This window comes from Phyllostomus hastatus, unplaced genomic scaffold (assembly GCF_019186645.2).
Source record: "Phyllostomus hastatus isolate PE091 unplaced genomic scaffold, TTU_PhHast_1.1 phas_scaffold_501, whole genome shotgun sequence".
Lineage (NCBI taxonomy): Eukaryota > Metazoa > Chordata > Mammalia > Chiroptera > Phyllostomidae > Phyllostomus > Phyllostomus hastatus.
Window position 1 is genome coordinate 27,895,077 of NW_025334033.1, and position 25,923 is coordinate 27,920,999.

Genomic DNA, 25,923 nt, shown 5'->3' on the forward strand with positions numbered 1-25,923 from the left:
TGTGATCAGAAAGCTCTCTGGACTGTGAGCTGCTTTAGGGTAGCTTTTCTTCAGGGATGATGCAGAAGAGGGTGGAAGCAGACATAAAGGTAAATAATGGCAACTAGGAAATCCACAACATACTGTGGAACATTGTGGAACATAGAGCAGATGCTTCCAACCCTGCCTGCAGTCAACACTCCACAGTAGTCAGGGCAGGCTTCTGGGAGCAAGCAAAACCCGAGCACCTGCGGAACTGGAGGCCCACGCATGGGTGGGACAGAGATAAGACAGGCAAAGTGTGCTTCCCCAAACTCTTCGAGGGGGAGGCAGTCATGGGAAGGACCCACACAGGAAAGGAAAGTGAACCCAGAGGCCATCAAGGAATTAGCTCATGGAATCACTGCAACTTCAGTGGTAGCTCCACTCCCTCCTCACATTCCTCATCAAGTCTCAGAGAGAAGCTATTTTAGCTAATTACCACTGCTCCTAGTAGGCAGAGCTTTTTCAGCCCAGCTGTCTCATAGGATACCAACTAGCCAGTGCATCCGTCACTCTGAGTCAAGTGACCATCCCTGTTCCAATCAGGGACCACCCCCGTACAAGGATCCGCTCCACTCAGTGCAGCTCTATGGGGCAAGGGGCTGTGAGGGGTCTGGGGAGAAAGGACAAGAGGGTAGTTTTGGCAAGAAAGGAACATTGAGCATGGTAGACACCATGACAGAGTGGGGGTCGGGGTGAAGGACTCCCGGCAGGGGTCTAGTGCGAGCAAAGGGAAGGAGGTAAAAATAACATAACAGGCTGGGTAGCACTTTTTATGCCTGGTCTTCTATAATGCTGAGATGGCATCCCAGGCCCAGAGCCCCCTCTCTGAAGAGTGTAGGGCTATTATTAGTCAAGGGGTACCTTATGAGCTGCATGTCAGTGATGCTTATTTATCTATGATGTTACTAGACCATATGGTGTGAAGACACAGAAGCACCTCTTCTTCCTGCATTTTTTTGAAGACCACACTGAGGTGAAGAGGGAACACTAAAATAATCTAAGAAAATGTGAGGGTGAAATCTGCCTTCCACGGATTAAGAGGCCTGAGACAGGTGACTGGGGAACAGGCATACAAGCTCTAGGGTCTGCTCTGGAGTTGAAGAACGTGTTAACCAGAAAGACCAGAAGAACGTGGCTTCTGCAAACAGTGGAACTGATCTCACATTTCACGGGAAAGTACCTGGACAAACAGAGGAGGAACACAGGCTATCTGGTTTATCAGCTTGCACATCATAAGAAATTAGAAATGAGAAAAGCAGGCCCAGCATGAAGATCCATTTAAAAAGCCTGCTGAAGTGTCAGATAAGGAGACTTAACATCTGAAGGCAACACAGCAAGTCTTCCCATTGCAGTAGGTCCCCAGGTCAGTGAGAATGCCCATTGCTGTACATACAAGTAAATCTGTTTGGCATTATAAAAAATAATAATACATAACTGGACAAAAGATAATAAAGAGACTTGTTATTAGGGAAGAAGGGAATAAACCAACATCTCTAAGAGCCTACTATGCGTCTCAAGTACCATTTTATGGGAATGATCTTGGATCCAGTTGTACATTCTGTACTGCAAACCTTCTAAATCTGAATCTCTGGCACGTATGCATGCATGTGAGTTTGTTTTAAAACGCTTCTGTGATCCAGAGGTAGTGCCCACAATGACAACCACTGTGTCTACCGTTTCAGTCATAATCTCATTCAATCCTCTAGAGTCAGGAGGGATCTGAGTTTAAATCCTGGCCTGATAAAGTAGGTGGTCCATTCTCCATTTCCAAGATAAGAAAAAGCAAGCTCAGAGAGGTGGAGTAACTTGCCCAAGGTCACACAGGCAGCCAGTAGTAAAGCTGGGATTGGCACCCAGGTTTGACCCTGAGCCTGGGGGACAGTTTCTTGGATGTGTATTGGAGAGGTGTGGTTCAGCTGCCCAGAGAGATGGCCCAGCCACAGACCTTCCCACAGGGCTCTTGGGGGAGGTGGGGTGCAGTGGAGCCAGGCCAGCTTAGCCAGGGTCTGGCAGTGCTTCCTGGCCTGCCGGAAGCTGACAGTTTCTCAGACATGTGGGACCCCAGGAAAGATCCCATGTCAGAGCTCAGATGAAACATCAGAAAGAATTTCATGACCCCAAACTCTGGAAATGCTGCGGTTAGCTGGCTCTAAGTTGCCTTTAAAATCTTTCTCTAAGAATCTTTTCAAGATTGTTACTTGGATCTATGTTTACAAATGCCTGTGGACACACAGCCTTACCTCCACTCTATCTGGCCTCCCTGCTTGCAAAGGCTGGGACTAGGTCCTTGTGCCTCTTATCTGTGACACAAGGACAATGACTTCCCACCTGCCTGCCTACCCCACACAAGGAATCTCACTGATTGCCCAGCCCGGCTCCTCCATGTGAGCTCTTCTAAGCAACTGGACTACTGGGCTTTTAGCATGATGATGTCCACACCTGTGGCATTTGATAGATCCTTCCCCCCCGCCAGGCTATGTCCCTTACATCTGTGGCAGGAATGAGGGGGAAGGGATGTCAGAGATGGTTTTGGAAGAAACTTTAAAGGGCCTTTGATTCTGGAAAAGAGAGACCTAGAGACCACTGAGGCAGAGGTTGCAACAACAATACGCTGTCTGTCTGTGAAAGAACCGGGGGTCTCCCTTGGATGGTAAGGAGAAAGCATGGTGCTGGTTTGGGGCTGGGGCAGGGTCCTGGAAGGCCCCAGTATCATGACAGAGGTCAGGGATCAAGAAACAGAGGTGTCTCTCTCCTGCATTAAGCCTTTTCCTTCTTTGTGTCGAAATTCCTCTCACTGTCCCCAAACCTTACATGAAACTCAGTTTACCCTTTAACCAGTCTCAGTGGTGAGGGAGGCACTCAGAAATGGGCCTGGGTTCCTGCCTGAGACAGGGCCACAGAGGGAGCGCAGCCTCTTGTGAAGGAGAAAGGGGTACTTGAGTTCAAGGCCCCGCGGTAGAGGAGGATGTGAGCACTCCCTGGGGAGAATCAGTGGGTCAGGAACAGGACTTCCTGTTGCCCTGGAATGGAATGCTCATTTTTCCTATTTGGACATTAACGATGGGACCCCAGAAGGCTGGAAAACATGAAGAGACTCAGATTCCACGTGTGGTATTTCAACAACCCTGTGAGACAGGGACCATTACAATGAAGAAACGGACCTCAGGAGAACAACACTGCTCCGAAGCCCAACAGCTCACAGCAGCAGAGCCAGGGTCGGACTGGGGCCTGGTGGCTCCAAGTGCCCAGAGTGGTCACCACCAGGCTAAGTAAGGCTCATCAGCCTCCAGCCCTGAGCCCCTCCTCCTGCCAGGAAGGGCTCAGTGCCCTTCCCTGCTGGCCCCCTCAGTTGCCCTCTCCCCTCTGCCCTGTCTCCTCTCTCTGTTGGCAAGAGCTCCTGCAAAAGTCTGGTAAGAGCACTGTGCCTCCTAGAGCCCCACTGCAGCCCCTCAGCAGCTAAGCTCTCCTTTCTAGCTGGTGTGCCCTGCCCCCATGGTGCCAAATAAACCTCAACCCAAGGTGGGAAGGACACTTTGTTACCCTCCAGGCCTTGTGGCCAAGTTACCAGGGGCCAGCAGCTCAGGATTTAAGATTAGGGTCCTGAGCGGGGCCTCAGGGTTAGAGGCCAGCAGCCAGTGGGTGGGGGTGAGCAGGGAGGCAGTGCCAGCCCTGGAAGTGGATTGGACTCGGGACACCTGGGATCTCAGCAGATTGTCCAGGAAACCACCAAGAGCACTAAACAATAGTATCAACCTCTTTCTCTATTCTCTGGAGAATTCTCCACAGGCAGAAAGAAAATCCGAGGCAGCTTGGCACCTCCAAGAGAGCACTGGACCAGGAATCAGAAGTCATGGGTTTAAATCCCAGCTCTGACACTAAACTTGGCAAGTTGGTGAAGTTTTCTAAGCTCCAGCTTCCTCATCTGCAAAATGGGAAAAACACCTACTACCCCACAGGGCTCAAGAGGATTAAGCCAGGTGTTGCCCCCAGCCCCACCCTGTGCCTAGTACAAAATAATCCCTAACACCCCGGGAGCTCCTTCCCCTTCTTCCCACCCCAGCATTCTCTGAAGAGGACAGGATTGGCTTGGGTTCTGACCCTGGGCTTCTCAGAGGTTCGTCAGGGGCTGTGAAAGGGAGGGAGGGAGGGAGGGAGGGGGGACAAGTGACTTGTGCTCACCCTTTGCTTCTCCTCCCCCAAACTGTACCTTCACTTTGACCCATTTACAGCCTGTCCCCCACCCCCAGCAATCTACCTTTTTAAAGTTATGCTGCTTACACAGAAAATTCTACTAAAGTGGATCAGGAGTAGGCACGATTTTCTGCAAAGGGCCCGACGGTAAATATGTTGGGTGTCATGGGGCAAGAAACAAAATCAAGGGTATTATGTAGATCCTCATACAACAGAGGAGGGAACTAAATCTCAACAAATATTTAACAGATGGACTTAAAAATATAATAAGAATTGAGTTGGGTTTTTTTTGTTTGTTTTGTTTTGTTTTGCATATTTTTGGTAATAAAAGTCTTCCAATGAAAAGAAACTTTTTTTTAAGTGAGGAGGAAAACATTTTGCTGAATTGGGTTCCAAAGATAATGTTCCTGTCGTTGAGTCTGTCGGGGACTGTCCCTCTGCACAACCCACTCTTAGCTCCAGGGCCCTTTGCAAACAGGCAGCAGGCAGATTGGCTACAGGACTGTGGTTTTTTCTTCCCTGGACTAGACATTGTAGGAGTCCTTGCAGGTGACACTTTCTTGGGCTACAAAGCCGGTTGAAGGCTGCTCTGGGGTCTGGGGCAATCTTCGGGAGACAGTCTTTGAAGGCAGCAGCCCTCCCCCGTAAAAGGCCCTGGAAACTGCAGTCTCCTGTGGCCAGAGCCCTGGGGTGCTTTACTACAACGGAGGTGAGGGGTACCTCCGGGCCTAACTCCTACCACTGGCCTCTGCGCCTACCCCTCACTTTGGTCTCCCCAGCAAAGGGAAGAACAGGGGGACCGCTCTCTCCTTTGCCCTCAGAGCACCCCTCCCCAAAGGAGTCCCTCCCTCCCAACAGCACTCTCTCGGAAAGCTTTCTTATAGAGTCATTTCCTGCCAGCGTCTAAACGGAGAGACAAACAAGCAGAACCCTACTGGCATGCTGGGGTCCCCCAAAGACCTTGACAGCCTCTACCTGTGGGGGCAGGAGGTAACACCATCCATCTACGGGGAAGAGCTCTGTCTCTGGTCCTGATGGGTCAAGTACCTTTTCAGGGCCTTATTTTCATCATCTCCCATAAAATGCCTCACCTGCCTGTGTTGCTATCAGAACTTCAAATTATCCATAAAAAATGTAATTAAATGAAAATGAAATGTAAACACAACGAAAAGAGGTAAAGTAGTCAAGTGAACAAGTTTTAGAATTAAGAGAGAAGCACAGAAAACTTCAACCACTTTCAATTTCCCTACAGCAAAAAACACAGCAATGTAATGTATCTTTATGAAACTCTTGAACTAACAGAAATACACAAAACAATGAGTGTTGGCAAAGCCATAAGGAAATAAGTGCATGTTGGTGACCTAGTAAACTGGTTCTGCATTTCCAGTTTTAACCATTAAAAATCAGTCATAACCTTTGACCTGGTATTCCACCTCTGGGAATACACCCAGCAGAAATAATGCAGGGACAGGAAATTAAACAAATATGTGCACAGAAACACTTATTTTTAGTAGTGAGAAACAATAGGGGAAAGTTAAGTAAACTGGGGATGTCTAGAGCAGAATATTATGAAGTTAAAAAACATATTCTATACCTATTTTTTTTTAAGTAGGTATTCTCCAGTGACATCAGTGTCGTGAAAGTCAGAGAAAGGCCCAGGGCCCGTCCAGACCGGGGGAGCCTGAGGATGGACGACGACGAAATGCAGCGCACGCTCTGCACTGGACCTTGCTCTGCACGGAGGAGAACGCTCTATAAAGCACACTAGTGGGAGAATGGACAAAACTGGGATGAGAGAGCTTTGATCAAAATATTGTATCAGAGTTAGATGTCCTAAATTTAAAAACTGCACTGTGGTTGTGAAAGAGAATATCTATCTATGTCTTAGGAGATGCATAATGAAGTATTTCAGGATAAAGAGGCAAAATATCTGCAACTGACTCTCAAATGGTTCAGAAACGGCGAGAGTGAGAAAGATAGGAAGGAAGAAGGGAGGGAAGGGGGCAGAGAGGGGAGGAGCAAGCGGGAGAGGGGCAGGCGGGGGAGGAGAGGGAAAGGCAGGGGAGACAAAGTGACAAAATGTTAAAAATTGAGGTTCTACATAAAGGGTGTATGGGAGTTCTGTTATTCTGAAACCTTTGTCTTAAATTTGAAATTATTTCAAAAGAAAAAGTGTTTCAAGTTTCCTAGACTCTGTATACATAGAAAGTATAAATAGAATGTTGAGTTGAAAAACAACACAACACAAAAATGTACATACTGGCAACCAATAAGTAGAAAGGAAAGTATATACAGTAGATCCAGGTATATAGTGGTTTCAGTTACCCCCACATCCAGGCTGGGGCACAAGTCGGTTACAGTTGCGAGTACATGAAACACAGAGTGTGTTCTTGTATTATCATTTATTAATTATTGTATTATTTTCCGCACGAACAGCTGTACGCCTACTCCTGCCCCACCCTGTAAGTACCTCGCCTCGGCTCTGAGAGCTTTCACAACACAAACTGAGCTCCACGGGACCTGCCCCTCGGGCAAGCAATGTGCTCCGTGTGCCAGCTTCTGACCCAAGCGTATGCAACGCAACCACTTTGTTTGAGTGGCTTTGTGCTTTGTTTTCCTAACAAAGCGTGATCAAAGCGCCTCTCTCCCTCACCCGTAGCTTCTATCACCCAGGGCCCTCTGCAGCCGCCTGTCCTCCTGGCAGCCCCATCCCTTCGCCCCCTCCTGTACCCCCTTGCCCAAGCCCAGGCCTGCAGCTCCTCAGCCCCTGGCTCAGCCCTCTCCTCAGGCGGTTGCCTGCATTTTCCCAGATCGGCCTGGGAGGAGCTGCCCCACCCAGGCTCATAGCTTCCTCCTCTAAACAAACAGCGAGTGTTTGGGCTCGGGCGGGAGGGTGGGGGTCCCCCAATTAGCTCATGGCCTGTTCCATCTTCTTATTTCATTAGCTTTTGAGGAAAGTCCCCCTATACCCCAACTTTTAAAGACTGAGTTTCTTAATCCCTAAAATGGGAATAATAGCTGCTTCCCAGAGCGCTACAAGGATTAACTACAAGAATGCGTGTCTAGGAAATGGAGATAATTTCTGTGTTTTGTTTCCCACTGTGCATTTGGGGAACCGTGGATGTTCATGGACTCCAAGGGCTACGGAAGCTGGGCGCTTGGCTGATGTTTTCTGCCTCAGACACAACTCAAGGCAGGTTCCAGACGGCTCCGCACTTAACTGATGGGTATCTGCGGGAGCTGAGTACTTATCAAGTATGAAAGGCCTGGGCTGGACACTATGGTGGCGGGGAGGGGGGTGGAGAGGTAAAAGACGAGGCACACAGGAGCCCAGCCTGGAGGAACTTTCCGTCCAGAGGGGTAGATGACCAGAGGAACCCTTTGAGTAACAGAAGACAGGACGACACACAAGCATTGAACAGAGATGTGGCCCGGGATAAGATGTAATTACGATGGGGTGGGTCAAGGCAGGCTTTGCCGCAGAGAATAGCCTTTGATCTTGACCTTGAGGGGAAAATGTAATTTTTCCAAGAGTGAGAGAACAGCAAGCGTAGAGGGAAATGACAGAGTTTTGGGGACCTCTGACTTCTGTCTCGGTGCTGTAGCTGTAGCGATACTCAAAACAGGAGAGCTGATGCGGACCTGACTCCAAAGAGTTGACAGCCCATCGTGAACGCCTGTGAGACAGGATGGGCCTAATCTCCTCCCCGACAACCCCAGGGCCATGAGCACTGCTCCTGCTCCCCCTGGCCTCCCCGACCTGCCCTGGGAGCTTAGCACTCAGGGGAAGGTTAACTGCAGGCCTAGAGCACCTCGACTAGACACCAAAGAGGGGGTGTGTGGACGTGAGAAACAGCCATGGAAAGATTAGAAGGTAAAACAGAAATAAAAATAGCTGCTGTGTTAAGGCTGCTAATCTTTTATTGGCTTAAGCTGTCTTCTTCAATTTGTTATTAAAAAACTTGCATCCAAAATAAGACTCGCAGATCTAATACGTGGCTGTAAAAAGATATTCAGTGCATTTCATTACGTGAGAAAAGCAAATCGGAGATGGCGGCAGTCGTGTGAGCCTATCTGGGTCCATGTACGCACTTGGCTTTACTTAGAAAAAGTTCTAACTTGCCTGTTAGAAAATTACCATCAGGAAAATGGAGACAACTATACTTGAACAACAATAAAAAATAAATAAACTATATAAAGTCACAATAAAAAAAAGAAAAGAAAATTACCGTCAGAATCTACCTGTGGGCCCGAAACGTGGAGGGAGAGCAGAGGGAATTCTACTTCTTACTTTAACTAGTCATAACTTTAAGCCATTTGCCATGCTTCACCTCTATAATAAAACAAAATTATTTCTCATTTGAAAAGAAGTAGTAAAAGCCTCTTTGCTTCGGAATACCCTTTTCCCTTGGAAACCCTTTTCTCTGGGACCGAGACGAGCAAGCAAACAACTATTCCTGCTGTTCTGTGGTGCTTTGTCGCTGGACTGGGCTACAGCACCCAGCCCGGGGAAATCTGGGCTGTACACGTGCCTGAAGGTTTTGGGTTCTCTCACAAAGAGGCTGCCAGGCTAAGCTGAGCATGTGGTGAGTGATCCTAATGACAGAGGACCCCGTCGGGAGACTCGGGTCTGGCAGGGAGCCCTGTCCCAGGGAATTCTTCAGCTCCCAGGAAGGATGAGGCTTGAGAGTGGGGGATCCCTGCCTCGCCCGAGGCTCCAGTCCCTACAAAAGGAGATTCTGCAGGTTAAGTGCCTAGCAGGGTGCCGAGCGCGGTGAGCCTCCTGTAAGGAGCGGGGCTTCATTAAGGCTGCTGTCTTCAACAGGGAGGGAGGGGTGGATGGCTGGTGGATGTGTGGGGTGATGGGGAGGCAGGCTCCCAGAGACGTGGGGACTGTGGATAAAAGTTGAATGTACATATAGATAATTTTTTTACTGTTTCTTTAAACCAGCACAATGTAGTTGGAAAGCTTCTGTAAATTCCACCTCCTGTATTTCTTGCTCTGTGACTTTGAACAAATCACCTGCCCTCTCTGGGCCCCACTTTCCTTGCCTATAAAATGGAGATTTGAACTAAATTCTTGTTGAGATCCAGTTCAACAGTAACACTTAATGATTTTGTTAATGTAAGAATCTAACAATCTAAGTAAAGGAAAGCAGTGTAAAATAGGAAGAAGAAACCACTGACTGCTACATGCAGTGCACATTAAATTGCCTTGTATCCTTGGCCACACGGCATTCATCCCTGGACCTAACCACCTGTGCCCTTCCTCTGGGAACACCACTCCTTCCCAGATGCCCGCCTCCTGACGCCACCCTCCTACTCTACCCTCCAGGTCAAAAGGAAAAGACCACCCTACCATAGATTCTCCCCCACTTTCCAGAAGCATGCAAATTAAAGAAGAAAATGAGTTTGTGCCCTGCGGGTCCTCTGGTGTGGCCAGACCCTAGGCTAGGAGCCACACCTCCTGTCCCCACCCTGGTCTATCACTGGTTTACTGTGTGCCCTTGGACAAACCACTTCCTCTCTCTGATCTTAGCCTTGTCTGTAAAACAAGGGGTTGAATGGGCTTTTCTCTATGAGCCCCACTGTAATATTCCCCTGCTCTGCCCTTGGGTGGCTCCCAAGTCTGGGAGAGGCCAGAATCTGCAGGCCAGCATTTCTCCAACCGCCCCAGCATCCCAGGCAGGCTGCTGCCAAAGATGGGAGTGCAGAGCCAGAATCAGGTGAGGTGTGCAGGCCCAGGTGCGGTTCCAGCCCAGCTCAGGACGCTCCAGCCAGGGCACACTGTCCCCATCCAAAGCTGGGGTTTGCAGCTTTTCTCACAGAGGTTCTTACTTGTAGGACAAAGACAGATGAGGCCTCCGAAGGAATCAAAAGCATGTGCTTCAGGAACCAGACCAGGGCAGGAAGTGGAGTTCAAGATTCTTTGCTTGTTAATACATGGTTTTAGCTACAGGAAAACATACATGTACAGCTTGATGCATTTTCATGAAATGAACACAGTAGTGAAACAGGCACCAGATGAAGAAACAGAAAACCACCTACGCCCTAGGAGTCCCCCTGTGCCCCCTGCCGGTCTCTGGTCCGCCAAGTAACCAGTAAGTATTCTGGCTTCTAGTGTATCTAATTCATTTTGCCTGTTTCAGACTTAATGAAGATGGAATTATGCAGCAGGGACTGAGTCTGGCTTCCTTCACTCGACATTATATTTGTGAGCTTCATTCATCAGTGCAGGTAAAAAGGAAAAAGGACTGTCATTCATGTTCAGTTTTGAACAGTAAGGACTTAATGAGGAGCTAAAATCAACAAGACCGCCCTGAGAGGAGGCTAGGGCACTCACTGACAACTGAGGGAGCATCAAGCACAGCTCTGTCCAAAGTGAGAACGACGGGCTCCTTCCCCTGCTGTCCTGCCCGCAGAGTCCCACACCTCTCTCCTAGGGGCTATACCTGGGGGAGGCAGGACCCTGATGCTCCAAATTCATTTCCAAGGCCAGCTGCTCTTGTTCACTGAACACTTACCCTGTGCCCGGCTCTATGAGGACCACCACGGACTTGGCATCTCATTTAATCCCCACAGCTGTGAGGTAGGTACCACTGTCATTCCCATGATATGTGTAAGAAAACTGAGGCCTAGAGTAGTCAAGTTGTCCTATGGCTGCACAGCTAGGAAGGGGACCCCAGCCCCAGTCTGCGGGGCCCCTAAGGCCAAACCTCTCCACCATTCTGTGCTGACAGGGAGCTAGCTGGCTGCAGATGGCCCCACCGACATCTCCAACCTCATCCAGCATGGCTTGCTTGCCCACAGCTCCTGTTTGGAGACCAACTGGCCTCCTGCCGGCAGCTCAGACACCAGGCCCTTCCCCATCTCTGGGCCTATGTCCATGCTGTTATCTCTACCTGCAGGTTAACCCCTCATTTCTCAAATTCAGAGTCTCTTCCTCAGAACAGCCTTCCCAGACCTCCCAGTCTAAACTACAGCCCCTATTCTCTCTTAGCACCCTGCTGTCTCTATTCGCAGTCCTTAATGCATGCTACAGTGATGCATCCCTTCCTGCTCACTGGCTTAGTGCCTTTCTCCACCAATGGAGCATAAGCTGCAAGAGTTTGAGAATATCCCTGTGCGCTTACCACTTCTTGGGCAGTGACTGGTGCACAATAGAACATTAAATGAAGAAAAGAAGGGGAGGAGTGAAAGGTAGGACTGTCCCTGTAGAAGCTGAGCCATCGCTGGGAGGCAGCTCCACTTCCAGCCTGTTTATGGCCCCAGGCAAGAACCCCCCCTCTCTGAGCCTCAGTTTCTTCTACTATCAAAGGAAGGGCCTGTTAGAAGGGACCCTTAATGGCTTTCCAGCTCATCTGACCTCTAGACCACATGTCCTAGCATGTCAAGCCATTCCAAAGGCCTCTCCTGTCTCCAATCCCCTCCTTGTCTGGTTAGCACTTGAGAAAAGTAGGCAGAATCCTTTCAGGCTCCCCAGCCTGCGAGACACATGGGGCTTCACGCCCTGTTACAGGGAGGATCAGAAAACGTGAGACCTCTTCTAGTTCTCATCGCTCTGATACAGTGCATGGGGAAAAGACAGGACTAGGAAGCAATAATAGAGGAATTCCCCCAGGAAACTGCTTGTATTTCCTTCTTCGGAGTCTCCCACCTCCACTGCTCAGTTTCCAGCTCTGGCACCAGTCCCATCCCTGTTGTGTGAGTGGCTGCCCGCACCATCAGCTGGAGCCCCAGGAAGGCAGAGATGGCCTGTGCCCTCCTCATCTTTGTACCCACAGTGAAACAGTGTGCAGCCAAGAGGGGGGCCCCAAATAGGGATTTGCAATGGGGTCCAGAATGCAAGGTGTCCAGGAAATATTAGGATATCCTCACCCCTTCCCCCACAGGTGTGAGTTGGAGGAAGGGACACATGGAGCAGGAACATGCGGAGCTGTTTTGTACAGCAACTGCTTTGCAGCTAACCTCTGGTGTGGTCATTTAACATATCTATAACCTTTAACTGGTTGCACAGATATATTAAATAGCTGTGGCCATGCTCTGAGCCAGGGATGGAAGGGACTTCCACCCAAGATGTAACTGGGGGCAGGTCCCCCTGATTACAGCACCTGTGTGAGAGCTTGGAGAAGACTGGCTCCATGACATGGAGCCACACCTGCCCAGACTCATGATGGCAGCCCAGTAAACTTGGAATAATGGCAGGTGTAACTGATTGTAGGAGGAATCGGAAATGGGGGTGTGGAGGAAAATTGGTGAAGGGATTTAAACACAGACATGGCAGCCATTGGGGGGAGAACCACGCAGCTTTGGCCAGAGTGGGGATCCCCGCAGCTTTGGTGAGAGAGAACCGCGTGGTTTTGACAGAGTGGGGACTCCTGCAGCTTTGCCAGGGGAAAATCACACAAAGGACTCTTGCTAGTAGGCCATGAGAAGGTGACACATGACTTTGGATTAACTGCAGATCCTGCTGGCAACACAGCTGATAGTGCCAAGAACCTGAGCCATGGACTTCAACTTTTCCTGAGATACGGTGCCCCAGATTAGGGCAGAGGGAGAAGGAAGGACTGTGTGCATCTATGGGTATCCTAAAGGACTTTAATATTTTAATGAAGACATTCAGTCACTACTTTAAGCCTGTATAGCTTAAAATAAACATTTCCTTTCCTTTTAATAAATCTCTGGCATTGAGAGACGTCTTTCCTCTGGCAGCGGACAATGAGAAACCTAGTGCGGGGTCCTTTGGTAATAGTAAATCGTACCCCCCTTGGCCCTGTTCTGTAACAACAGCACTTAGCCCTGAGCCCTACATGCAGGGTGTGACCAAGGTGAGGCCACCAAAGCATATGCCACTGGCAGGATCTGCTGTTGAGGATGCCACTTTCTCCCTGGTGTCACCAAGGTCAGAAGAAGCACCTGAGGCAAAAAGAACCTGGCCTCTCTTTCAGAGGCAGACTCCATCTGACCACTTCCAGCTTTCGGTCCTCTGTCCTCTGTTGCCCCTTTCACTGGGCCCTAGATGGCCTAGGTCAGCCCAGTGTCTGAAATAAGGCAGGACAGTCACCCCACTCTGGGGTCTCTGCATATCACTTGCTACCCCTGATACCCAGCCGTCCAGTCACCCAGGACAAGCACTGCCTGAACTTGAAACACCAGCGCCTCCCATTCTTCTCAGAGTCTGGCTGTGGCTTGGAGGCTCTTCCTGTTTTATCTTTTAAAATTAAAAAAAGTAAAGAATTAGTCCTGCCCCAGGAACTCTATGAAGAGGAAGGGCGTCCTGTTAACTCAGGCCCTAGGAAGCTGCACGACTCGACTCGCTTGTTACTCGATGCAAATCCACTTTGGGGAGGATTACGTCACCTCCCATGCAGGCTCTGAGCTCATGAAACGAAATCCTGGGAGGGGTGGGGAATGCCAAGTGGAACTTGGAGAAGAAAACCAACAGGTCAGGGCTCAATGCAAAGCATGGGGAGGGCTTCGGGAGAACAGTAACAGATGAACCAAGAATCAGTTAGATTCACCATAACTCTTAGCCAGAATGGACTGAAAACACAGAGCTCGACAATTCTAGCCCCTTTGGCTGGTGGCTTTATTTTCAGAGAGATGACTATTTGCAGAGCCGCCCATAAAGATGAATAAACCTCAGGATTATCAACAGCTGTTAGAGCGGAGGGGGTTGGGGGCCAGGTGACAAAGGTGAAGGGATTAAGCAAAGACAAAAAAAAAACAAAACAAAACTCATAGACACAGACAAACAGTGTGGTGATCACCAGAGGAAGAGGCAGGTGATGGGAGGGTAGAAGAGGGTAAAGGAGGATAAATGGTGATGGAAGAGACTTGACTTTGAGTGGTGAACACACAATATACAGATGATGTATTATAGAATTGCACACTTAAAACCTGTATAGTTTTGTTAACCAATGTCACCCCCCAAAACTCAATAAAAACTAAGTAAAAAAACCTCAGGATTGTTTTTGAAGCTTCCCACGAATCCTGCGGCAAGATCAACTGACAGGTGCACCAAGGGAAGTGACTCCTCGGCTCCGTCTCACATCCCCTCTGCCACTCACAGCCTCTTACCTCCCCAGTTCCTCTCCGATGTCATAGAAGTCCTCCACCTTCTGCTGTTTGAAGGTCTCCATGTTTGGGCTCCTCATTGAGGCCTGGCGCACACAGCCCTGAAACTGAGATCGGGAGAGATGTGTAAATTGACACAAGCCTAAGAGTCTGAGCCTAAAAGTAATCAGCTGCCAGAGAGCTAATAATTCAGCAACAATCCGCAGCCCTCGTTCCTCAAGAACTGGCCTGCTCGAGCCTTTTCCATGACCAACACTGTATGGATTTGATTTAGAGGAAGGAGACAGAAAAGAGCCCTCCTCACTCGTTTGGATCTGCTCTGACCAAGTTCAGAGGAACAGCCATGCCAAACAACTTTAGCGACTTGTTCTCAGGAAGTTCGGGTCGACTGAGGGAAGAGGCAGTCTCCATGCGGGAGAAAGAACACTTGTTTTAGAGTCAGAATATCCAGTTCTGACTCCCAGTTTTGCTTGGGCAAATCATTTAAACAGCAGGAGACTTAGCGTCCCTGTCTGTAAAAGGGGCTAATACTGTAAAAACCAATGACAAATCATGAAATCATTTTGTAAACTGTAAAATGCAGTCAAAAGGTAAGAGATTTTCATGACCTCAGCTCCTTCGGGGGCTGTGCCACCTGAACTCAGGTCTGAACTGATCTGTAAAGCCTCTCACTCATCACCCTGAGGGAAAGATGGGTGGGAGCGGCGTGACCAATTACAACAGGCATCAGGAGGCAGGAGCCTGAGCTTCTGGTTCCAGCTTTGCCCCCAACAGGCTCTGTGGCCTCGTCTCTGGTCAGAGGAGCTTCAGTTCCCTCATCTGTAAAGTGGAGCTGACTCTGCCCGCCCAGGGCACCTGACGGAGAGCCGGGCCATGCACAGTGCTCACTCCTCCATTGAAGAGACTGTGTGCATCTTGCCCTGGGATCCCTTTTCCCCAAGGAGCTCTCCCATTCCTGGAACAGCCACATGCCACCCTCAACAGCACCCCAAGGGCAGGGCCCAGGACACACTCTGCAAGTCACAAAGATAACACCAGCTGCCCGGGGATGTGTCTTTCAAGAGTCATTATCACAGGCCTCTCAGAGCTCATTTCGGCTAAGCATTGGCAGCTCTTCTTCTGCCTGTCAATCAGACATCAGCCACACCCAGGCCCCATGAACCCCAAAGACTGTTTTCATCAGTCTGGGTGGAGGCACCATTACATAAGGGCGTGTCTCATCCACACCAAGTGGCTGGAGCTGTTCTAACTCTCAGGCGGTGTGTACATTTCACCCTCTTTCCTCCATTTCTGTCCCCTGCAAACTAGAGCTCTGTTACTAAGATGCCACCCAACTCCCTCCCTTCCACGAAGACACACACTTTCCTGAAGACCTCCAGACAGGGCTGGCCAGGCACCCAGGCCTCACTCTCAGGGTCACCTGCCAACCCCTGCCTGTCGGCACTCGAGGTCCATCACACATCCTCCTCCCTGCTTTGTCTTCACCCTTTGCTCCACCCTGGGGCCAGGGCACAGCCAGGATGGGACACTGCAAAGAGCAGGCTCCAGAGCCCTAGTTCTAGGCTCAGCTGGTTGTGTATTGGACATGTGACTCACAGCGGGTCGGCACCCGCTCTGAGTCAGTTCCCTGCACCTGTACACAGGGGTGACAACATCGATATTGCCTACTTCACACATCGTGATGAGGGCACAAACCGCTGGGCAAAAAACAGGGGGATTGTTACTGTCATTGTTTGACTCATCCCAGACTACTGTTTGTGTTTCTGCTTCCCACAGCTATGCAGACAACCAGTTCCGTTCCTTTCTGTGGAAAGGTCTGGAGGTCCTCCTGGCAAATCTGGCTTGACCAGAATCAGAGGCTCAGCCCATGCTCACCCCTCACCTCCGTCCTGGCAAATCTCCTGAGTTGAGCCCACAGGGCAGCAGGACTGCTACCCACCATCTTCTCTGTGCTGAAAAAAAAATCCTTCCAAATAGACTATTTGGGTCAGGTCCTTGGGGTGGGGGTGGGGGGTTACAAATTAGTAAAGTTACTAATTACACACAGCTAGATGGAAGCAGAAAACTCCAAAAAATTCTGTTAGCAGATACCCTGAGAGTGGTCCCAGCAGCAGCTAAGAGCTGCCATTGGCTGGAGGCTGAGGCTGTTAGCTGTCAGGGGCTGAGCTGGATTTGCAGCAGCCCCAGCTCCTGAGCAAAGGGACAACCCCATCCTTGGGGTCCACATCCTGGCTGGATGGGGTGAGGGCAGGGGAGCCCCCAGGGACAAACCAGGCCCCCCAGTTTGGCCCCAGCTCACCTTCCCGACCTTAGCCCCCACACACACACACCCTATATTACAGTCAAAGAAGACCTTCCCATTTCCCCAGAACCTTCACCCCTGCCATGCCTCAGCTCTGCTGGGCCCTTTCCAAGGGAAGCGCACCTGGAGAGCCCTCCTCGCAGTGCAAACGCTACCATACCCGTGAGGCTCCATGACCCCTTTTCTTGCCAAAACAGATGAAAATTCTCCTCCTTTTCAAATTCCCAGACAGAGTTCTTCATACATTTTTAGGGTGAGAGCTTATCACGTTCTGGCCCATCATAATCTATGTCTATGTCCAACCCAGAGGGAGGGAGCACAGATGCCACAGTCACACAGGCCTGGCTTCAAACCCCAGCTCTGCCACTTACTAGCACACACTTAGCACATGACAACTTTGCTGAGCTTCAAATTACGTGCATGGAAAATGAGTCTAGCAAAGCCTCGTGTTGGTGAGTATGTGGAGCAACTAGGATTCTTAAATGCTGGGCCACTTTGGAAAACTGTTAGGCAGTGTTGATGGACATACCAAAGAGAAATGCAGGCAGATGTCTTCTAAACGATTCACGCTGGAATGCTCACAGCAGCACCATTAACAATAACTGAAAACCGGAAACAACCAAATGGCCAGCAATAGAAGAACAGATAAATAGAGGTATACCCATACCGTGGACTTATTACACAACAATGAGAATCAACTACTGCTATCTGCAACTATGTGGGTGTAACTCACAACCATAATGTGGAACGAAAGAAGCCAGACACAAAAGCCTTCACGCAGGCAAAGCTACTCTAGGGTGCTGCAGCCGGCAGTTGCCCCTGGGTGAGGGATTTGCCTAGAAGGAAACACATGGGGATTTCTGGGTGCTGGCATTGCTGTTTCTTAATCTGGGTGGTGGTTGCATGGGTAGATGGGATATATACTTATTGTGTATGTGGTTTTACATAATGAAAAAAGAGTCTGATATCCACCTTACAGGACAAATGAGGTAACATATGTAAAATGTTTTAAATACTGCTTGGATGGTCCCCAAAATGTGAGTTCCTTACTCCTGCCTATTGTCTTGGAGACCCATGAGGGCAGGGGTTGTAACAATCTCACCTCTGTCCCCTCGTGGTAGCTGGCAGACGGCGGGCACACCATCAACCATGATACCCCATCAGGCAAAAACAGCTGATGACAGCTTAAAGCCCTCGCCTTACATCTCTCCCCAAGATGAATTTGCATGCTGCCAGTTTTCAGAAACATGAAAATAAAGGGGAGAAACTCTGAGGTGGAATAACAGTCACCAGTTAGGACCCAGAGGCACAGGCGCCTTTCTGGCCCTGAGAAGACAAAACCGCACAGCAAAGGGGAGGGACACAGCAGCAGCTCTCGGCCAGAGGCGCAGGCCACCAGCTCCAGACATTCCAAGGATGAGGCCCTTCTTCATGCCCAGCTTTCTCTTCAGGCAGCCTCTAGAATTCACATTCCTGCCCCCGGCCCCAACACTAGGCAACAGTTCTGAGGGTTAGTACAGATTTCCTAGAACCTCACAGAAAAGGGCCTCAAAGGTCATCTGGGGGTTTGTAGACCCTGCTTCAGGAGCCACCAGTGTGCAGAAGGGGAGCCGGAGCAGTTCCACTTCAGCCACATTATATGCCGGGTTTCTGCGTAAGAATTCACGGCAGTGACGGTGGAAACCACTGCTGTCTAGTCTAACCCACTGGTTTTACAAAAGAAGGAAATGGAGGTCCAGACAGGGGAAGGGATGTACTAAAAGTCACACCGCTGGCCCACTCCAGCTGCTCTTCCTGGGCTTCTGTTGACAGCACCTCCGATGGTGGCCCCAGGGTTGGGAAAGTCAGTGGCCTCTGAGACACAGCCTAGGAGGAGGCCTCGGGAGCTGGAGGATCGCCCCACAGGAGACCCTCTCAGCCCTGTGAAGCCCGCTTCCCCACTGGCCCCAGCTCACTCTGCTGAACTCCTGGAGATGCTCACTCCCCCTGCTTCCCCAGTGCAAGTAAGGAAAATGGGACACTGCAAGGGGGCGGGCATGATTCCCCCCTTACACCACCCATCCTCCTCCCGCTCTCAGGACCCATCACACTCAGGCGCTGAGGAGGCTGACACCAGAAGGAAGGGAGGGGGCTTTGGCACTACAGGGCCTTTCCAGGCACCAGAGTCTTTGACCCACCCCAGTCTCTGACCCACCCCAGTCTCTGAGGAGGAAGCCAGGGCTCAGAAAAGATGAGCCACTTGCCAGGCTGACATGAGAAAACTCCATCTTTCTGGTGAAGGCCCAGCTCCACTGGGCAGCCCTGTTTGTTCACCCCCACATCTAACAACGAGGGAGGTGGTCAGGGTCAGTCCAGGGCTCACTCCTGCCCATTGGAAACTTGCCCCAGCGCAGCAGCCCCCTCCCCCCACAGCCACAGCCACTTGTGCCCCCTGCCCAAGCCTCTCCCAAAGCTGTTGGGTTATCACTGGGGCCAACTTCATGATAAAAATGCTTCCTGCTAGATGGGTGGTTTGAGAAGAAAAGGACTCTGACAGTATTTGTGAAGGGGCCAAGGCAAGGGCACCCTTCAGTCACCAGGATTCTCCCAGAAACACCTTCCACAGAGGCTAATGGGAAGCAAGTGTCAGAAACCGCAGCAGCAGCCTCCAGTGGCCTCCACTGGATCCTAGGGTACAAGGTGCCAGAGACTGAGCACACTCCACCTGCCCACAGGGGTCTTCGAACCTGCCCTGCAGGCAGCCAGCTCTGGCGCCCTCTCTTCCAGTGTGCACCCTAATCTACTACCACCTGTGTGACCTGCAAGCTCACCTCTCTGGGCTTTATTCACTCCTCCTAAAGTGAGAATACTAATTTCCACTTTGCTGAGTTACGGTGAGGAATGGCCAGGTGCACACATTCCCTGAGATACCCACAATGCCTCCCTGGACCCGAGTCAGGGGCAACTGTTGACAGCATCCTTCTATGCCTTTCTGTCCCAGCCTGCACAGACCTACCAGCTGCCCCTGCCCCAACCCAGCTGTGCCCCCCACCAGGATCCTGATGACAATCCTAATGACAGGGCTCATGGCTTCATTCTGCCACATAGGAAGCTGCATACAGAGCAGCCTCCTCTCATCACCTCCTGGAGCAAGGAGGGAGAAGGAGTCATGAGAGGAGGCTGATGCTGAGAATACCTGGCCCCTCTTCTCCCAGAAATCTGGGGTGCTCTACCCCCATCAAGGGGCCCTAACTTGATGGAAAGAAGTCTGCCTCGCATCTCCTCCCTGGGTGCCACGCCTCTGCCAGCAGCCCCCGTCCCTCGGGTCAAACTGCCAGGCTTCGGAGCGCGCCCTGGGTGTGCAGTGGGCAGGTCCGGGCGTTCTAGTGAGGCCACAGAGCCCAAGGCCACGGCCGGCCATACCCGAGGGCGGCATCAGGGACCCGGGTGGCAGGCTTGGAGAAATCGAGAGTGCGTCCCAGAGCAATTTGCCCCCGCCAGCTCTGGGGCACCGCTGCAGGCGGACCGCGCGCCCCGTCCTGCCAGTCAGGGCACACAGGCGCTACTCACGGGGGAAGGCTGTGCTGTGGCGGGCGCGGTGGGCACGCGGGCACAGCGGGGTGCGCGGTGCTCTGCTGTAGGCTCCGCTGTCTCCCGGCGCTCCGGGTGCCCTCCAGCCCGCCCGCCCAGCAGAGCAGGAGCCTAGGGGCGGAGCGCCCAGCCCCGTCCCAGGCGCCGGTTGGAGGCGCGCCCAGCGGCCCGGGACGGGGCTCGGGGCGCCCCCTGCTGGGAACCCCTCGGGACAGCCCTGGGGTGAGGGCCCAGAGCCTCTCTGCCGGTCTGGCCCATCGCCTCCAGAGCTCTGGTGAGACCCTTTAGGCGCCCTAACCCGCTCTGCTGCTCACGTGCTTTGCGGCCTTGGGCAGGTCAGCTTACCTCTCCAAGTCTTGTCTGGAAATCGATTTACATGAGCTGATACGTGTGACAGAGCCTGGCACGATTGCTCAGAAAATGGATTTCTTTGTACACCCACCTCCTCCCCGCCAAAGCGCGCGCGCACACACACACACACACACACACACACACACACCGTGGGAGAGGAAGTCCCACAAGGGAATAGGCTGCTTCCTCCCGGCCATCCAACATGCTTCCTGACACTGTACATATTGTGGGAACCTCATCACCCTCGTTTCACGGTGGGAAGGGGTCTGTGACGGGGAAGGACACGCCCCTCCTCTCCATCACTCCGCAGCTTGGGAGCAACCTGGCCTGGCCTGCCATCCGTGCTCGGAGCGCTGGAATAGTTAGTGAGTGAAGCCCTGTATTGCCATCGAGTCTTCCCTAACAAAGGACTTGGGAATGGATTGCTCCTGTCCTCCTTACCTCAAAATCCCCAGAGGGAAAAAGGAATGAGGAGGGTGGGGAAGGAAGGAGAAACAGAACATCAGCCAAGTTCAGCGGTCTTAGTTCAAGCCAAGAGATTAGCTAAAGGAAATGGAGGTCCCTTCTCAGAGCTCCCATCCCTAGACCACTCACGGGGCTTCTCAGGACAGCTGTGGAGTCCTGCGGCTGCGGTCAAAGCCCAGTGCTGCCATTTCCCCTGTATAGTCTTGACCATGGTGCCGGAGCTTTTCCTTCATCAGTAAAGTAGGGGAAACACCCCTTCTTACAGCGCCTAATGGAGCTATTGTGCAGCTGAAATGAGACGGATGCACCAGAGGACCCCTACCAGAGTCAGCAACCTCCCTGTGCCCTTTAGCCTTTCCCACACTGACAAGTACAGATGAGCCCCGCCTCCGGGCTGACCAACACCTCGGAGTCTGGGACAGCCTGGAGAAAGATCTCAGAGCTTCCTTGTTTATAAACTTTACAATATCCCAGGACAGTGCAGGCTCTGAGCTTTCTCTGCCAAGAGCCATGCTACCCAGAGTAATTATCCAAGACCAGAGGTGGTTGTTTGCAAAGTCAGCAGGGAGAGGGGGACATCCACTGAGGCTTCACCAGCATAGGGAGACGCTCCATCCTCCACCCACCCTCAAAACACCCGGCTCATTTCCAGTTATCTATGAATGCGTAACAAACCACCCCAGCCTTGGAGGCTGAAAGGACAATCTTGCTAGGCTCACAAATTCTGAGGGTCAGAACTTCAGACAGTGGACAGCACTCTGCTTCATTGTTCTGGGGCTTCAGCTGAGACTTGAATGGTCGAACGATGGAATATTCTGGAGGCTTCTTCATGCACATAGCTAGTGCCTGAGCCATGGTGAATCCAAGGCTGAGCTCAGCTGACACTGCTGTGGCACCTACATGTAGCCTCTCCATCCACTCCCCGCTGAGCCCCGTGCTCAATACCCAGGGTGCAGCAACAGCATCCCCTTGCCTGAGGCAAAACAGACATGTTTGGCTTTGACAGCTGGCAAATTAGTCAAAAAAACATTGCAACTGGAAGGGCCATTGTCAATCATCCCATCCAGCCTGCTCATTTTTCAAATGTGGAAACTAAGGCTCAGAGAAGAGAAGCCACTTGCCCAAGGTCATCCAGCCGGTGAGAAGCAGAGCTAGGACTAGAACTAGGCCTCCTCAAGAATCTCAATTTGGTGCTCTTTCCACTGAACCTGCCAAATGCAATTGCCTAGGGAGGTACCATCTGGAAATGTATTTTATGCTTAAGGGCAAGAGAGTTCATCATACCCTCACCTGAGACCAGCAACAGGACTCTAAGCACTGAACATGGGGCCAAGGTAGCCGTGGACAGAGAAGGGGAGGCCCCAAGGGTGGTGGCAACAAGGACGCCTACTCCAGAAGGAAGCCAGGAGAAGGTCCAGGTATTAAGAGCTAAACATTAGGCAACATGTTCCAGTTCCTGAGTGGTTCCCTCAGCTGACCAAACAGGGTCCAAATGCCTCCCCTTGGCAATGAAGGCTCCAGCCTGCATCTCCCCATTATGCACACACCTTCTGCCCTCTTGTGCATGCACATCCAGCTCTGTCGCCAGGTGGGATCATTGGCTGTACCTGCCTCCAAGCCTCTGGTTAAGCTATTCTACCACCACCCTCCTCCCCTCATCCTACAAAATCCTGTCCCCCCTTCAAGGGCCTTCTCAGGTATCACACATTCCATGGAAACTCTGATCTCCCCTCTAGATGGCTTTCTCCCCTGAAGCCTACCATTCTTTGTACCTAATCGGCCTTCCCCTTCCTCTATGTCAGTTATGATTAGTGTCCACTTCTCTTTTCCTCCAGGGCAAGGACAAGGTCTTGTTCATCTTTGCACCCATACAGTGCCTGACACCCCAAACTAATGAAACCTGTTAGACTGAGTTACTGGAACATAAATGCCACAAGTTTAGGACCCACAATGGTCTTGTTTTCTGTTGTTCCACAAGTAATCACGTGCTGGGTAGAGAAATGCACAATAAGTTTTAATAGCTGCCATATGTTACGTTTCTTCTAGCGTATGCCATCCCCGTGCCAGGGGCTTTACCTAAAGATGGCTGTTGTTGCCCCTTTTTACAGATGAGGTAACTGAGGCTTTGGGAAGTTGACTTACCCAAGTTCACCCAACCTGTAAATAAACGGCTGAGCTGTGATTTGAATCTTGTCTGCCCATCTCCAAAGCCCAAGCTCTTTCTGCTCCCTGTACCCCACTGCCTGCCCTCGAGTGAAACTTCCAAATATTCTAAAAGCATTAACATAGGAGTTACTGGCTACCCATCAGAATTGTCCTGGGAGTGTCAAAGGCCCCAGGCTCAGACTGCACTCCACACCAGTTACATCAGAACCTCGGGTTGTAGGCTCTGGGCATCAGTGGTTAAAACTCCCCAGGCGGTTCCAAGGTACAGGTTGAAAAGCACTTTATTCATGTCTCAGACACCTGGGCAAATGAAGGCATCCTCCACCAACCTGCCAAACCGCAAACACATCTGAGCACCTGCTTTGTGCAAGACACTCCAAGAAAGTGAGAAACAGGAGACTCACGAGAGCTTGGAGCTTCCATAGGATGAGAGGGCAAATGCACGGGGAAAGATGTAACCAGGGCAGACAGTGAAATTCAATGAAGGTGGTGACATCCTAAAGCATATGTTGGTGCCTGGCAAGTTTACAGGGCCCAGCAACCTGCTGACAAGGAGGCAGGGCCAGGAGGAAGACGCTGCTTGTGTCAGAGGGGGCCACTTGCACTGGGGATGGCCTAGACAATACATAGTGCAAGGGCCAAGTGCAGGGAAGCTGATGCCAGGTGCCTGGGTGTGGATCCCACACGCAAATTACTGTGTGATCTAGGGCAAGCTTCGGGATCTCTGTGCGCCTCATTATCCCCATTGGCCAAATGGAGCTTAGAATGGCATTTTTCTAACAGGTTGCTGTGAACATCCACTTAGTGGTGGATATATGTGAAGGACTCCGATCAGTGTCTGGCACATGAAGAAGTGCTCCATGAGTATTTGCTATGCTTGTTCTTCCTTAAATATCTGCTGTGAGCTCCTCTGGAGGAGGAAATGGATCTCACCCATTTTTAAACCCCACCCAACCTCAGCAAGAGCCAGAGTAGGTTCTTAGCAAGTGTCAAATAAAGTCTGGAAGGCAGGCTTCTTGACAGCAGGTCCAGTGCTGACTTCTGTCTTAAGCTATCAGGGCAGGCCTGGAGAGGGCACAGGTGGTCCCCCGACCCCCAGCTGGCTCACCCGCCTGGGGGAAGGCAGGCAGGAAGCCTCCTCCTCCCAAAGGTAGCCTAGTAGCTGGGCTTCTCAACCCTTCCCAGCCCTGTCCACCCCGTTCTGTGCCCTCTTCTCTCCATATGCAGCCATGCAGGGTCAGGGGTGAGGAGTGAACCTGGCAGCCCTTTCTGCTTCCCACCCCAGGAGGCCCAATTGCTTCTGCTGCCAGAGGCTGCTGCTTCAACTTCTAGCCCTGTTGGGAGCAGCACGGCCTGGACCCTACCACAGGGATGGGGAGGGAAGGGGGGCAAAAAAGACAGAAAGGGGCCAGGGCTTGGGAGGCCTTGCTTTTCTCCGGAAGCCCTGGAGAATGGGGTTTCTCGGGCACATGTGCACATTCATTCACTCTGTAAATAGCCAAGGGCCTGGAGGTGGTGAAAACTCAGTGCCCAGAAGTGCCACTCCAGCAGGCATCTTGAGGGGCTAGAGCGGGAGGAGAGGCTTGACTCAAACTTGAAAGAAGAGGACCAGAAGAGCAGGAGGTCAGGGGAGAGAGGGAGTGACCACAGCTGGAGCAGCTGTGTGTACAAAAGGCTGGGGTATGAAGCCACCTGCCATTTGCTGCCTCGACCCCCACCTGAGCCAGCACAGGGGTCACCCTGTGGGGTCAGGACCCAGCTGTATACTATCACCTTCTGTTTGGGGCAAAGGTTGGTACACAGGCACTGGGTACTTGGCCAAGATCCCCAAATTATGCCTACCTTTAGGGCTACAGATTCCATCTGCCTACTTCTCTAGGCCCAGGAATCAGATAGGCCTGTTTATATTCTGTTTTCAGCCCTTTCTAGGCAAGTCACTTCCCTACTCTGAGCCTCAGAGGCCTCATCTGTGAAATGGGAATAATCACACCTCCCTCAGGGTTGACGTGAGAGCCAGACAAAATAATTGAGAAAGCGCTGGCACAAACGTCTGTTTCTCTTCCAAAACAGGTGTTTCCCTCTCTCATGACAGCCTGTCGCTTATGCCATACCTCTCCAGCCATTTGTTCTGCCACCATCTCCGAAACACTTTCTTCCTTTGTCCTTCATCTAAGGCTCCACTCAATTCCAGCCTCATTCATTTTTCAGACACTTCCTGGTACTCATCACGGGCCAGGCCCTGAGGGAAGTGAGGCACCAGCCCCACCCTTTGGGAACTCAAAGCCGAGCAGAGGAGGTATCATGGGAACCTATGCCCAGAACCCCATGTTCTGGAGCCAGGCCAGAAGCTGGGCAGACCCCCAAGGGAGCCCCAAGAAAGCCCCAAGGAAGGACAGTTGGTCCCTGAGTGACTGGGGACTAGGGCAGGGAGGATGCTCTGGGCAGGGAAGATGCTCTGAGTGACTGGGAAGTTCTCTGAGGAGAGAACTCTTCTTAGATGTTAAAATCATTTCTGCTGAGCTCACACTGACTTGACCTTCCTGTGTTTGTTAATGGGCCCTTTGAGTGACTCCTGTCATTCTTCTCCACACTTTGCTAATAAAGTGGTTGGACCATCAGAGGTCTTTGGTGGATCCAGAAGGGAAGGATGGGAGGACAGCATTTCCTCCTCATCTTCCTCTGAACAGAAAGTTCAGGGCCAGACCTGGTCACTCTGCAGGCGGATCCTTCCACACCCCTGGCTGATCCATGACCTCTGTGGAGCTGGCCTGCCCATT

General features: G+C 51.3%; 1 protein-coding gene and 1 pseudogene across 2 annotated transcripts in view; one reads left to right on the top strand and one right to left on the bottom strand.

The window, feature by feature from the left end:
- The window catches only part of DAPK2 (death associated protein kinase 2), a 107,926-nt gene extending 87,662 nt beyond the window's left edge, over window positions 1–20,264 (bottom strand). For both annotated transcript variants that reach the window (XM_045823675.1, XM_045823674.1), the window contains exons 1-2: window positions 20,144–20,264; window positions 14,296–14,399 (exon numbers count right to left, since the gene is read on the bottom strand). In XM_045823675.1, the coding sequence (XP_045679631.1) occupies window positions 14,296–14,372 (77 nt within the window). In that variant the 5' untranslated portion in view covers window positions 14,373–14,399; window positions 20,144–20,264. The remainder of the gene's footprint in view (window positions 1–14,295; window positions 14,400–20,143) is intronic.
- Window positions 822–1,340, top strand: LOC123808816 (annotated as a pseudogene).
- Window positions 20,265–25,923: the final 5,659 nt, after the last annotated feature.